The 12,150-nt window shown below is 35.4% G+C and overlaps 1 protein-coding gene across 1 annotated transcript in view; it reads left to right on the forward strand.

Annotated features, from left to right (window-relative positions):
- EYS (EGF-like photoreceptor maintenance factor) overlaps nucleotides 1-12,150 on the forward strand; it is a 789,024-nt gene that overhangs the window by 568,839 nt on the left and 208,035 nt on the right. Inside the window, exon 36 of the mRNA XM_088162233.1 lies at nucleotides 11,574-11,686. Within this exon, the coding sequence (XP_088018359.1) occupies nucleotides 11,574-11,686 (113 nt within the window). The remainder of the gene's footprint in view (nucleotides 1-11,573; nucleotides 11,687-12,150) is intronic.

The following is a 12,150-nucleotide window of genomic DNA, read 5'->3' on the forward strand; positions in this document are numbered from 1 at the left end:
TCCTGTTTCTCATTTAGAGTCTGTCACTCTTCTTTCCTCCGTGTGTTTTTTAAACTTGTGTAAAATCCAGCTCAGTTTGAGTTTTTGGAAAGTTTTATTTAATCTTTATGCTTTCTACTTCCAACATATATTATACTCTTTGCTGTTTCCTTGTGTGGGGGTTTCTGTCTATTCATTATTCCCAGTACCCTCTTCCTGCAGGTGATTGCCAGACACTCAAGCAAATTTTAATTAAGGAAATTTCACACCTTCCATCTTTGATGTTCTCAGTTCTTTATCTGATCGCTTTAATTTTGTGGGTTTTTTTCTTCCAAAAAAGAAAACCATCACTGAAGATGTAATTTTATTTGTCTAGATTCTGTTTAAATTATGGTGATTCCTGTTTGCTCTTTCCAGAGTTAATTTGGGTGATAACTATTTCTGTAGTGTCCTTGACATTTATCAATCTACAATGTAAGGTTTGTGGGTTGTTGCTTTTTGGTTCTTTTTATAGACTGTGTATTTGATAAATAAAAAGACTTTTTTTTTTTTCAGGAATAGAAACTACCAAATTCTAAAGTATATTTGGTTTCCTGTTATGCATGCTAAATTAGTCTCTAGAATCTACTTCTCTGATAATACCAGCAATCTCTCTCTGCATTCATTCTCAGTACAGGATCTCCTATTCTCATTGATCTTCTACATAGAAGTTTCCATTATTTCAGTAGCAATAAATTGACTTTGTGTTTCTTGACAGCTTTGACATTTTGTTGTGTTGTTTCAGCCCTTTTCCCAATAGCAAACAATGTAGCAGAGGCAGATTTTATAGAAAACTGTAGTAAATGGAGGCCATTCCTGATCCCTGGCAAATAAGCCCTTCAGTGCTGTTTGCTTAATGGCTTCACTCTGAACTAAGTATCTGAATGTACCTATTGGGCATGCAGGGAACATCTGAGCCTGAAAAGTGGTCAAACAACACATTTGCCAAGCCAGCAGGAAATGCACTCTGCTCTGAAGGTAGAGGCTGACAAAGCTGCTGTAATATAAAGAATCACTATTAAGAGAACATGATGATCACATTGTAAATTTGTGATTTTTGGTGTGCAACCTGAAAAAAAGAAGAGAAGAACAAAGGAACTGGCAGCTGTTCTACATTGGAAATGAAACTATTATTTTGTGTTCTTTCATCTAAATGAAATGAGATTTAGAAATGAAAGAATAGAATAGGAGAAATCATTTAATGAAATGGAACTGTGGGGAACATTAGTATAAAATCTTTAATTTCCAATTTTATTAGTATTAATGGTAATTTTTTTGAAAGCAAAAAGGATTAAAGATAAGTTATTCTATTGGTGCCTGTCCCTCTCTTCTGTGGTTTAAAACTCTCTGTTTACGTGGATTTTACTTACTTTACTATGTTTGTGATTACAAATTTCTGAGAACCATATATAGAAATCCAGCAAGCTGTTTTATCTGTGTATAATAGTAGCAGAAAAAAGCAATATGTGATTGTGTCACGTCTCAGTATAAAGATTCTTATACCAGGTTACAAAATGCTGCTTTACAGACAATTGTTTACAGCATGGGCTGAATAGCATGAGGATAAAATGAAAGGAAAACTTAAGCCCAAGTACATTTATAGAATGTCTTTAAAAAGTAATAACACGAGTTAATGTAAGATGAAATGCCAATGTAAACCTGAAAAAATAGGAATATCCTGACTTTTCACATAAGCTAATATTGTTTGGTATTTGTGAGCTCATAGGTAAGCAAGATCTGAAAAATAACACTGCTAATTTTGTCTTACAGTCAGTTTGTGAAAATGAAAATTGTTTGTCCATTCTACAGTCCTACTGTCCATCTTGTATGTCCATATAGCAGAGTATGAACCCTTCAGTGAACCCCATTGTTCATTGGAGAGGGATTTGGATTATCCAGATGTTTAGTTAAAAGAGATTCCTTGTTTACAGCATAAATGAGTGCATGAATGCAAATCACTGTGCCACTGTGTGTGTGTGTGTATTTGTATATGAAAGTTTATTCATTATGGCTGCTGAAATTCTAATAGTCAAACTATCATATAGAAAGTCTTCTACTAACATGAATGAAGAAATGTCCAAGATCATCAGGCATCCTGTGATTTGTACAGTTTTACAGGAAAGAGTTTGTAGATTTCTTGCAGTAAAGAACAGGGAGGTTCTGGTGGGCAGCAAAGTGGACAGGAGGTAGGAGTGTGCCCTCGCACAAAGGAGGCTCATGGTATCCTGAGCTGTGTTGGGAGAAGCATTGCTGGCATGTTGAGGGAGGGGATCTCTATCCTGTGCTCAGCCCTGGTGAGGCCACCACTCCATCTGGAGTGCTGCATCCAGTTCTGGACTCCTTAATACCAGAGACATGGAGCTACTGGAGAGAGAGCAGCACATGGCCACAAAGTTGGTTAGGGAACTGGAACATCTCTCCTGTTAGGAAAGGCTGAGAGAGGCAGGATTGGTCAGCCTGGGGAAAATTCTGGAGAAAAACTCACCAATATTCCACAAATATTGGAAGAAAGACTGCAACGAGGGCAGAGCCACATTCTTTTCTGGAGTTCCAAGTGACAGAACCAGAGGCAATGGGCACAAGATGAAACACAGGAGGTGCCATCTGAATATCAGAACTTTTCCATTGTGAGGGTGTCTGAGCACTGGCACAAGTTGCTCTGATTGGTATAGGAGTTTCCAATCATGGAGATATTCAAAACTTGTCTGGACTTGATCCTGAGCAATTGTCTCTAGCTGACCTCAGCCATGTTTTGATCCGTTACGGTTCTTTTTCCTAGCATCCTGTATTGGTTGCTACTATGGAGATATAGTATGCAGATTCAGTGTCTGCTGAAGATGGTTCTTTGCTCTCAGCTATATTTCTGTCTCTAAGAGAATGGTAGGAGAAGCAGCATGAATTATTTCACATGGTCAGATGCACTTTGATGTGGCAGTAGAAGCCTCAATGGCTGAGGAATAGTGGAAAGGAGGGTTCAGAGTCCTCTGAGTACCAGATCTTCATACTGTTATTAATGACTCTTGTAATCTCTCCGAAGACTGAATAGAAAATTAAATTATTTTATCTTAGTAGGATGTATATTGCATGAACATAATTTTTTAATCTCAGTCAAAAAGCTTTTAATAGCGTTGACTTTTTTTGACTTTTAGAAAGTTTTTTTTCAGCAAGAAAGAATGTGCTTGAAAAGGAATGCAAATGCATTAAATCTCTGGAAAGGGAAAGTAGCTGACCTTGTGGTGTTTGTCCTGCATAACAGCCTGAGGTATGTTGATAGTAAAAATGAAAGAGGTAAGATTTCATCTTGAGAAGTATAGAGCAGGTGAGCATTGAGGCTTAGAGCAATGTTAGGGAGGGAGAGAAGTCACTTTCAGAATCTGAGTGATGGAAGAAAGTAAAGAGCAGTTTAGAATCTGCCATGCATGTTTAATTATTTTAACATGTGTTTTCTTTTTTATAAGTGAGGAACTTATTTTAAACTTCCAGTTTTTAGATCATGGTTTGATTCCTCCTCTAGATCATATAGTGTGCAATGTAGTTTCATATGAATCTGATCTTTTTGTTTACTATGGTTTTCCTGGAAAAAAATCATTAAATGCTTTAGGCAATAAGATTAAGAGCATGAAACTCAGGGCAAGTATGAGAATTTTAGGATTAGGTGTGTCTTTTGACAAGTATATGAATTGTATACAAGTCAAGGTAGGGAAGAATAAAATTTAGAGCTAGAGCAAAAGGAAATGTTCCACAAAAATCAATATCAGTCTTTGGCAGTGAGTAGGTAGCACAGTTCTAAGCTCCAGGTAAACACATATTGTCGTAAGTCTCGCAGGAAATTCAAGCTAAACCAAAGAATTAGGTAACCAAATCTGACTGCTTGCTAAAAAATTTTTGTTTCCTCAAAAGATATAAAAAAACCAGATTATATGTCCACTTTTCAGCTGTGCCAAATTAAACTGCCATTAACCTAAATCTATGTTAATATGATGAATTATAGATACATTTTCATGTTCTACTACATTTGTCACAAGGGAGTAATACTTAACTGAAAGACAGAGCAGACAAAAAAGAGCATTAACCTGTCAGATGTTTCATTAAAAACTAACAAAAATTTAAAATTTTTGGTTATTGGTAGAGTTTATTTAGTTTAGAATACAATAATTCATATTGTTTTATTAGTGCAAGATAATTAATTGCATTTTGCAAGTCTGTGTATTCATCAACTACTTGGAACATCATGCTTAAGGTTTTTATGCAGTCTGTCTACTGTAGACACACCTTCAATCACATAAATACGTGTGACTAACACCTTGGAAACCTTGGAATGCCCACATGCTCCTAAAAACTTTTTTATGTGTCAAGCAGCTCTCCTCGTTACCATATTCCTAACACTGTAAGCCATTACCTCTCACCTGGTCCTGATATATGCCTCAATATATCTTCTGATATATCAAAATAAAAGCCTATTTAAGGTGTACAAAACAAGGCAAAGCAGTTGCATATGTTTCTAGAAGGTGTACTGGCATAATATAAGAAAAGCACGGATCATGAAAATTTATGAAGACGTTTTCCTCCTCTTTCCCTTCTTCAGAAAATCTTCAGTTTTCTTAGCAGTCTGACAAAATTAGGCCCTTCTGAATACCATATATTATATATTCATTAAAGAAAAGCCTATTTTATCAGAACATTTTCATTTTTATGGTCATTTTTCATTCTGAAGGCACCTTTTTATATACAGAGGTCATTGTTTTAGATAAGGTGTTATCTCTTCTAGTCAGACAGATGTACAACTTCTTGTTAGAACTCTTCCCTTTTTTGTAACTCAGCATCTATAATTCACTAAGAGCTTCACACTGAATGTTACTTTAGAAATAGAACATCCTGACTTGAAAATAACCCATGAGAATCATCAAATCCATCAGCATATAAACACATGCTTGATACAAAAATTTCTTGGGTTAGATGCTTGTAGATTTGAGTGATTGGTTATTGATTGGACAAGAACCAGAACTAGAGAAGCTGACTGACTTGGACTGAAAACTTGTTCATGGTGATGGATTTGGAACACCTTTCCCTAAGTGCTGTAATGCTGCAATGTGTTAGCATGGTGTTCAACCTGTGTGACTTCAGTGTCACTCTGCAAAGGTGAAGAGCAGGGAGATTAACTGATTTCCACAGTTGATAGAGTCTGCACTATTCAAGAAAGGTAAGTCTATTTTCCAAATTTCACTCTATATTTTCTAGTCCTCTCAGGCCAATATATTTTCCAGCTTTCTCAGGGACAAGGTATTGTACCACATTAAACAGAGAGAATTGAAAAAAGATAAATTGCAGTAGTTAAACTTATTAAGAATTGCAATAACAGATGCAGTAAGTGAATCATATATTATGGTTACAAGCATAAACACTGAAATTGTTTACAAAGGGGCAGACATCGCTAGCCATAAGACTTAGGAAGGTCCTTCCTCACATCAGAGTGTTCATATCCCTTCTGAAATGCAACACTGCAGTTGTTACAGTGCAAGCCAAGAGCAAATTTAAAAGATAAGGACCCTGGCCAAGGATGAACTTTCGTAAAAATGGTAAGGGAATTTCTCAGCACTCTTGAATCTTTCAGACTTACTGATTTTAATTAATCCTTTGTGGTTTAATGAACCATTCTGAGCTAGAAGTGTCAGGATCATGGAAGATTGACAGTGAAGTACTTAGACTCAAGACTTAGACTGCCAGTCAAGTTAGATGAAGAAATGATGAGAGAGAAATGTGAATGTCAGTGATGCAGTGAGCTGGTTCCCCCGAGTCTGGGACCAGGCAAATGACCAGTCTGGTTTCCACTGTGAAGCACAGCAGTGCAGGAGATGGTTTGCCAATTCAGATCCAGTGTGATAGTCTCAGCTACCTGATCTACAGCACAGGAGACTGGAAGAACTATTGACTTGCTGGTATCCCATAGCAGAACCATCAGGGTTTCTACTTTTGCAACCCCTGATTTGAGTGGCTAGAACAAATGAGACATGAAGAGCAGAAATATTAACCTCTAGCACCCTAAACAGTTTTGGCATTTATTTTCTCCCCCTCTTCTGCCTATATTATTATGTTTTACCATTCTTGTTTCATGAAATTCTAGCGATATGATTCAATATCTATAGCAGATATATCAAAAGTAGATTCAGGGTAATAACAGAAAATTCTCTAAAAAATTCAGTAGAGGTAGATAATAAAAAATTCTGGATTTCACTTACCTCTTGAACTCCTTTTTAGCTGTGTTAGTATAACTTAATTAAAATTATTTTGGATGTTTGGCTCAGGATCACAATATCAGTGTAAAATCATTTATTATATTAAAATAGGAATTGAATTAAACTTTGGTGTTATGTATAGGTTTATATAGTATTTCATTTCATAGTCAGTATGAGTCAGGGCAGATAAGATTTCAGTTCCTTTATGTTTCACCCAAATTATAGATATGATAGCATGTAGGGAATTTTACCAGTGCATATTCCCATTTTGCCTTCCCATTTCTATAGTAGTACCAGGACAGAAGCTGAAGCAATATTCCTTCTCCCACATTTTAAGTGTTTTCTTTTATTACTTTTTTTTGAAAGCTAATACTATTTCTCATTTTCCTACACATTTTGAAATGTCATTAAACTCTTTGACTTATATTCCATTATCTAACAGTAAAAATGCTTGTGGTTTAAAATTTTAACTGAAGATGGAAAATGTTATTAAAAGCAAAAATTAGGAAGTGAAGTAATGAACAGTATAGATACATCAAAGACACACATTCCACTGCTACTGTCTACTTCAGCAGGACTTCTCAAAGGGAGGTACATTTTTCTCTCATGAGTAGCTGTGCAAATTAACCAGACAAGTTCTGTCCATTTTACTTGAACTACCAGAATTAAAATGAATAATTTTTAATTTTTGCTAATTGATTTTTTAAAAAATTAAATCATCAAGGAACATTTTTCGGGAGGGTGATGTCTGAGTCACTACTGTTGATTTTTGACAGTCTTGAAAACTTTTGGGCTGGATGAAAGTACAGGTGCCATATATAGCATGTTGCCTTGAATGCAGTCAAGTTTCAGCAAGTGAAATATAAAGGCAGAATAATGTCCTATAAGATTAAGCCCATTCTGATTGTCTTCCTGCTAATTTGATAGTCTGTATATTTCTATTTTGTGCTGTATGTAATTCAAGATCTAAGAGAGGAAAATGGGGCTTAAAATTACATTTTCAAAAAATAGATTCCAAATTTTTCTTTGAGGGGAAGCATCACCACCACAACCCAAGGACTTAGATGTGGGATTTTGTTTTTGTTTTTTTTTTTTAATATTCATTTTGATTTTCGTACTTTTCTTTAGTGGGCTTGATATTGAGTTCAGTTACAGTAGGCTTCAAGCGGGTTACAGTGGCCAATTTTTTATGGCCAATTTAAAGAGAATACAGAGGTGAGATTATGACTTGCTTAATTTAAGACTTCATTGTGACTGCTTCATATGATTCTATTCACTAGCAGTGAATAAAACTGGAGTAAAGAAGCTGTTATCTAAGTTGAGGTGTTTTTTGAGTTATTTATTTCCAAACAGTTCACCATGGTTTTAGTAAATACAAGTTAAAATTTTATTAGAGTATTCCAAACTGTCCACCTGAGTTATTTTATTAAAGTTTAAAATATTGAGTTTTAAAAGTTTTGTAGTCTATTGAAGAGAGTTCTACTAATCAGACTCCAAAATCAGACTCCAAAATCAGACTGGATTTGGAGTATTTCTGGAATAACAAAGATGAGGAAGACTAACAAATGGTGTAGAGTTGTACAATTTAATATCTATAGTGAGACTTTTTACGATATATAAAATTTATCTTGAGTGGAGACAAATGAGGAAAGATTGTGCTATGCTTTGTTTTCTTTCCAGTTCATCATACTTTTCAAATAAATGCTCAGGTCATAAGCCAAAACCTCATTATATTATTTATGAATCTGTAGTGAATTGACAGCATGTAAGTTCATTTCATTAGGAGCTCATTCTAGGTTAATTCTATCTAGCAGCAGCTTAATTTGGGCTAGTCAGTAAGAGATGTTAATAAATGATTAGGCATATATGTGAACTTTTCCTACAAGGTAAGTATCTGTACTCATTTTTGTCAAGTATAAAGGGCGTTTAAAGAGTATGGTTGCTATATGTCAAACATATCTGAATAGATTGTGAATAGTGAATTTTATTAAACTAAATTTCTGGTGTTGCTCTGGCCCTGACATTTTCAGGCAATTTAAGTGTTACAGTTTCTCAGTATATTAATGTATTTTGTAAATGGAAGGGAACTCAAGTACATGTGAAGTCTACATTTTAATATTCTGCTAAACACAAAAGGTTCTCAAAACCAGAAAAATAAAAGCCACTTATTTTTGATTATATATATCAATAGCTCTTATTCCTACATGTCTCTAAGATATTGGTTTTTTTGTATAGATAGTATAGCAGAACAAATGCAAGTAGTTGACAAAATGTTTATACTGTAGTTATAGTTAAAAAAAAAAGAAGTGATAATTTTAAAATTGCTTTAGAGGAATGCATTACCTTCAAAATATGCACATATCAATGTAAGAGAAATTATTAGGCGGCCAGCCAGTAATGAGGGGAAGGAAACCATGTTGTTAAAATATGCACTGTTACAGTGCTTGGGGAAATATGCAGCTAAATGTTGATTTCCAAACCAAGTGACTAATTTGCTCTCCAGTGTGCAAAATGGACCATAGGTTGACACAGTGAATTTTCCCGATACCAGAGTCTTGGATGAACTTGGCACAGTAGCTATCATAAAATCATATTTTATTTGCCCTTTGCATTTATTGATTTATTTGTTTTCTTTTTTGTTTGTTCACTTTTACAATCCTGAGAAAGAGGGCTTTTGTTGAGAAACACTCATGGTATACTAAGACAATCATATGAGGCTCAGGGAGAAAAAAAAGGAGCACATCTTTAACAAGTTGATTTATGCAGCCAATATTAAAACACTGTTCAATTGGTTCATTTTTGGGGAAGCAATGTTACAGGTCCCATGTAGTTCCCAGCTCAGAATCCTGTAGCTATTTCTGTCAGTGCTCATAATAAATTTATAGCACATCCTGCATCTTGTTAATTTGAAAATTATTTTATTTACTATTTATAAAAGGCAGGTGGGAAAAATGACAAACACCTCTTATAAAAATTAAAATGTGAAGCTTAGTAGTGCAAGACATCTTCAAAGATTACCTGGTACATGTTATTGTAATGATGGCAGCAAAAGCAGACTGCTGAGTGTATGTCCAACTTGGCCTTCCATCACACTTATTTCCATGCCAGAGTGGCTGGCAAAGGAGGAATAGAAAGAGTGTTCCATTTTCTGTAATCCGTATGAATAACCTCTGCCAACCCCTGGGGTATATCAAATAGCTTTTTTTTTTTTTTCTTAATGTATAAAGTTAACTTGGAGGAGAATGTTCTCATCCAGTATTTTCTTGAATGAGGTTTATTGTTTTTTTTTTTTAGGTTCCAGGAAGATTTATTGTAATCCTCTGTGTTTGTTCCACAGAGAAACCATCCTCCCTTTGCCACAACGGAACTTTATTGACTTTGAATATCACCTTACAGATGGTTACATAACTTTCCACATTGTTCCAGTTCAATAATGTATCTCTTTTAAAGTCTTAACTTCCTGTAAGCCTTTGCTGCTAAGGAAATAAACAATAAACTGTTGGTGAACTCCTAGAGCCCTCCCATGTGTTGGAAGGACAGTTCATTCTGTCCATAGTGTGTGGCATGGCACACTGAGTTGTGTTCCAGAGTGGTTGAGCAGTGCAGAGAAAATCAATTTGCCTTGCTTCAACCGTATTGTACCTGTGCAGCCTATCTGTCTGCTGGGAGGGTGACAGCTGACAGCTCTTCTTTCCCTTTAACGTGATTAATTTTTAACCCCATTTACACTTGTACCATCCACAACATACTATGGTAGAGTTCCACAACTTAATTTCGAGTTGTACGAAAAGCAAACCCCTTACCTTGCTTTCATCTTCGCACTGATTTATGTCATTTCATGTCCTTTTGATTCTGTATTTTGAGAAACTGAAAACTGTTTATTCATCTGCACATTGCTCTGTTTTATCTCTCACTGACAGTGAGTTTTCCCCACTGAAGATTCCTGGTCTGTGCTGTTACTCTGTTTAGGAATTCTCATATATATCATTGTCCTTGCATACCTTATAATTTTGCATATTGTGACACTTTTGCACATTGTGAAATCCTGTTTTCAGGATTTTAGTTTTGCTATCCTGAATAGTGCAGAAAACAGTGAGCCACTTAAATGCATTAAAGACTACCAGACCCTAATACAGACTTGCAGAGAGAATTTCTGGGGAGTCTCTATAGTGAGAAACCTCACCATTTACTCACAATTTTTCTGCTTCTGTTTTAACCGTTCTAATTTATTGAAGGCCTTCCTTGTTGTGCCAGGGGGACTGAGTTACTTTAGAATCTTTTAACACAGAGACTTGTTAAAATGCTTTGGAAATCAAAGGCTATGTGCCAAGACATCCTTTTTCACATAAGTCAGTGTTTCTCCTGTGAGTTACAATTTCCCTTTTCAGAAACCCTCTCAACTATTCCCCCGTACATTATGTTCATTTGCATATACGTTAATTCTGTCCTTCAGTGTAATTCATAATCTCTGTCTTGAATAGAATTGGGACTTACTGATCTGTAGTTTGAGGTGTGTCCTTGCATGCCGTAGTCTTGTCCTCATTTTCAAAAATCATACAAAGCAAAAACCCAAGACCCCCTTCCCTCCCCCAAAAAATCCATATCTACCATTCTCATGCTTTGGACACCATTTTAAGTGATGACCACAGTAATTTCCCATAAGAATCCCAAACAGACATTGTTTATCTTGCTCCTTTTTTGTCACTGTTCATTTTTTGGGTCTTCTTAAAAAACATTTTCTAGTAGTAATTCAATTTGAGACAGATCTCTGATGTACCCCAAATAAAAAGGGGTTCCATCATGGGAACCTCCCAGAACTACTCTTCACTAAATTTTGATTTGGTAAGTCATTTACATTTCCTGCTAGAGCTTTGTTTCTTGGAAAATTCCCATTATACTTAGCTGGTCTATTAGTCCTAAAACCTTTCTGGCAGGCTTAATGCTCCTGTTGGGCTTTAAAAAGCATTTAATGCTTTCGATTATGCTTTCAGCAAATTGTTCCTCAAGATATTTTTATTTTTCTTTCTGCAACTATCTAAACCTGACTTAATTTTTAAAAATGGGTCCTTGGCAGTGCATACCAACTTACTGTTCTCTGTGTTTTCAGTGCCCCTGCAGTGTTTCCCATTTTTAGTAGGTCCTTAGGCATCTTTGAGACATGATTAATGGTACTAGAAATCTTTTGAACAGGGAAGTAATAAACGTATAAATTTCAAATCTTCCCTGTTTACCATTCACCATGACCTGTACTCCTTTATAGAAAAATAAATACCTTGATCACAATGACAAGAAAAAGAATTGTGTGTATTTTTTCCTTTGTAGATTTCTGGACCTGTCTACAATTTCACTGGCTGCATAAAAGTTGTAGAAATCAATAACGTCGGACCTTTCAGCTTCTCTAATGCTGTGGGAAGAAGTAATGTTGACAATTGCAGGTAAACTGCCATCTATACCTTTCCAAACCATAAGAAAAAGTTTGTTCTGATTTTGCTTTCTTCCTTACACAGGGTGACCATTTTAAATAATTTCAAGAATGGTTACAGGAAAAAAAAAAAAAAAAGACTAAAAATCCTAGAGAGAAAAAAAACTAATCTTGCTTTCTCTTACGCTTTTAAAGCATTTTCTTTATGGAAGATTTTATTTTTTGCAGAGTAGTTCAATTAAGCTTGACAGCTTATTTAGAGTGAGTTGTCACACCCTGAATGCTGAAACAGTGAACTAAGAAAGATGATCTGCAGGATTGGGAAGTGAGGAGATGTGCTGGTTGTGTTTTACTCATAACTTTGGGACTGCCATTAATCTTGTTAGAAATATGGATAACTTGGTGCCACATATACTCTACAAGAGATTGTGAAAAATGCTGGAAAGTATTTTTTCTGAATACATTTAAAAACCCCAA

Source organism: Sturnus vulgaris, chromosome 3 (assembly GCF_052056855.1).
Source record: "Sturnus vulgaris isolate bStuVul1 chromosome 3, bStuVul1.hap1, whole genome shotgun sequence".
Taxonomy (NCBI): domain Eukaryota; kingdom Metazoa; phylum Chordata; class Aves; order Passeriformes; family Sturnidae; genus Sturnus; species Sturnus vulgaris.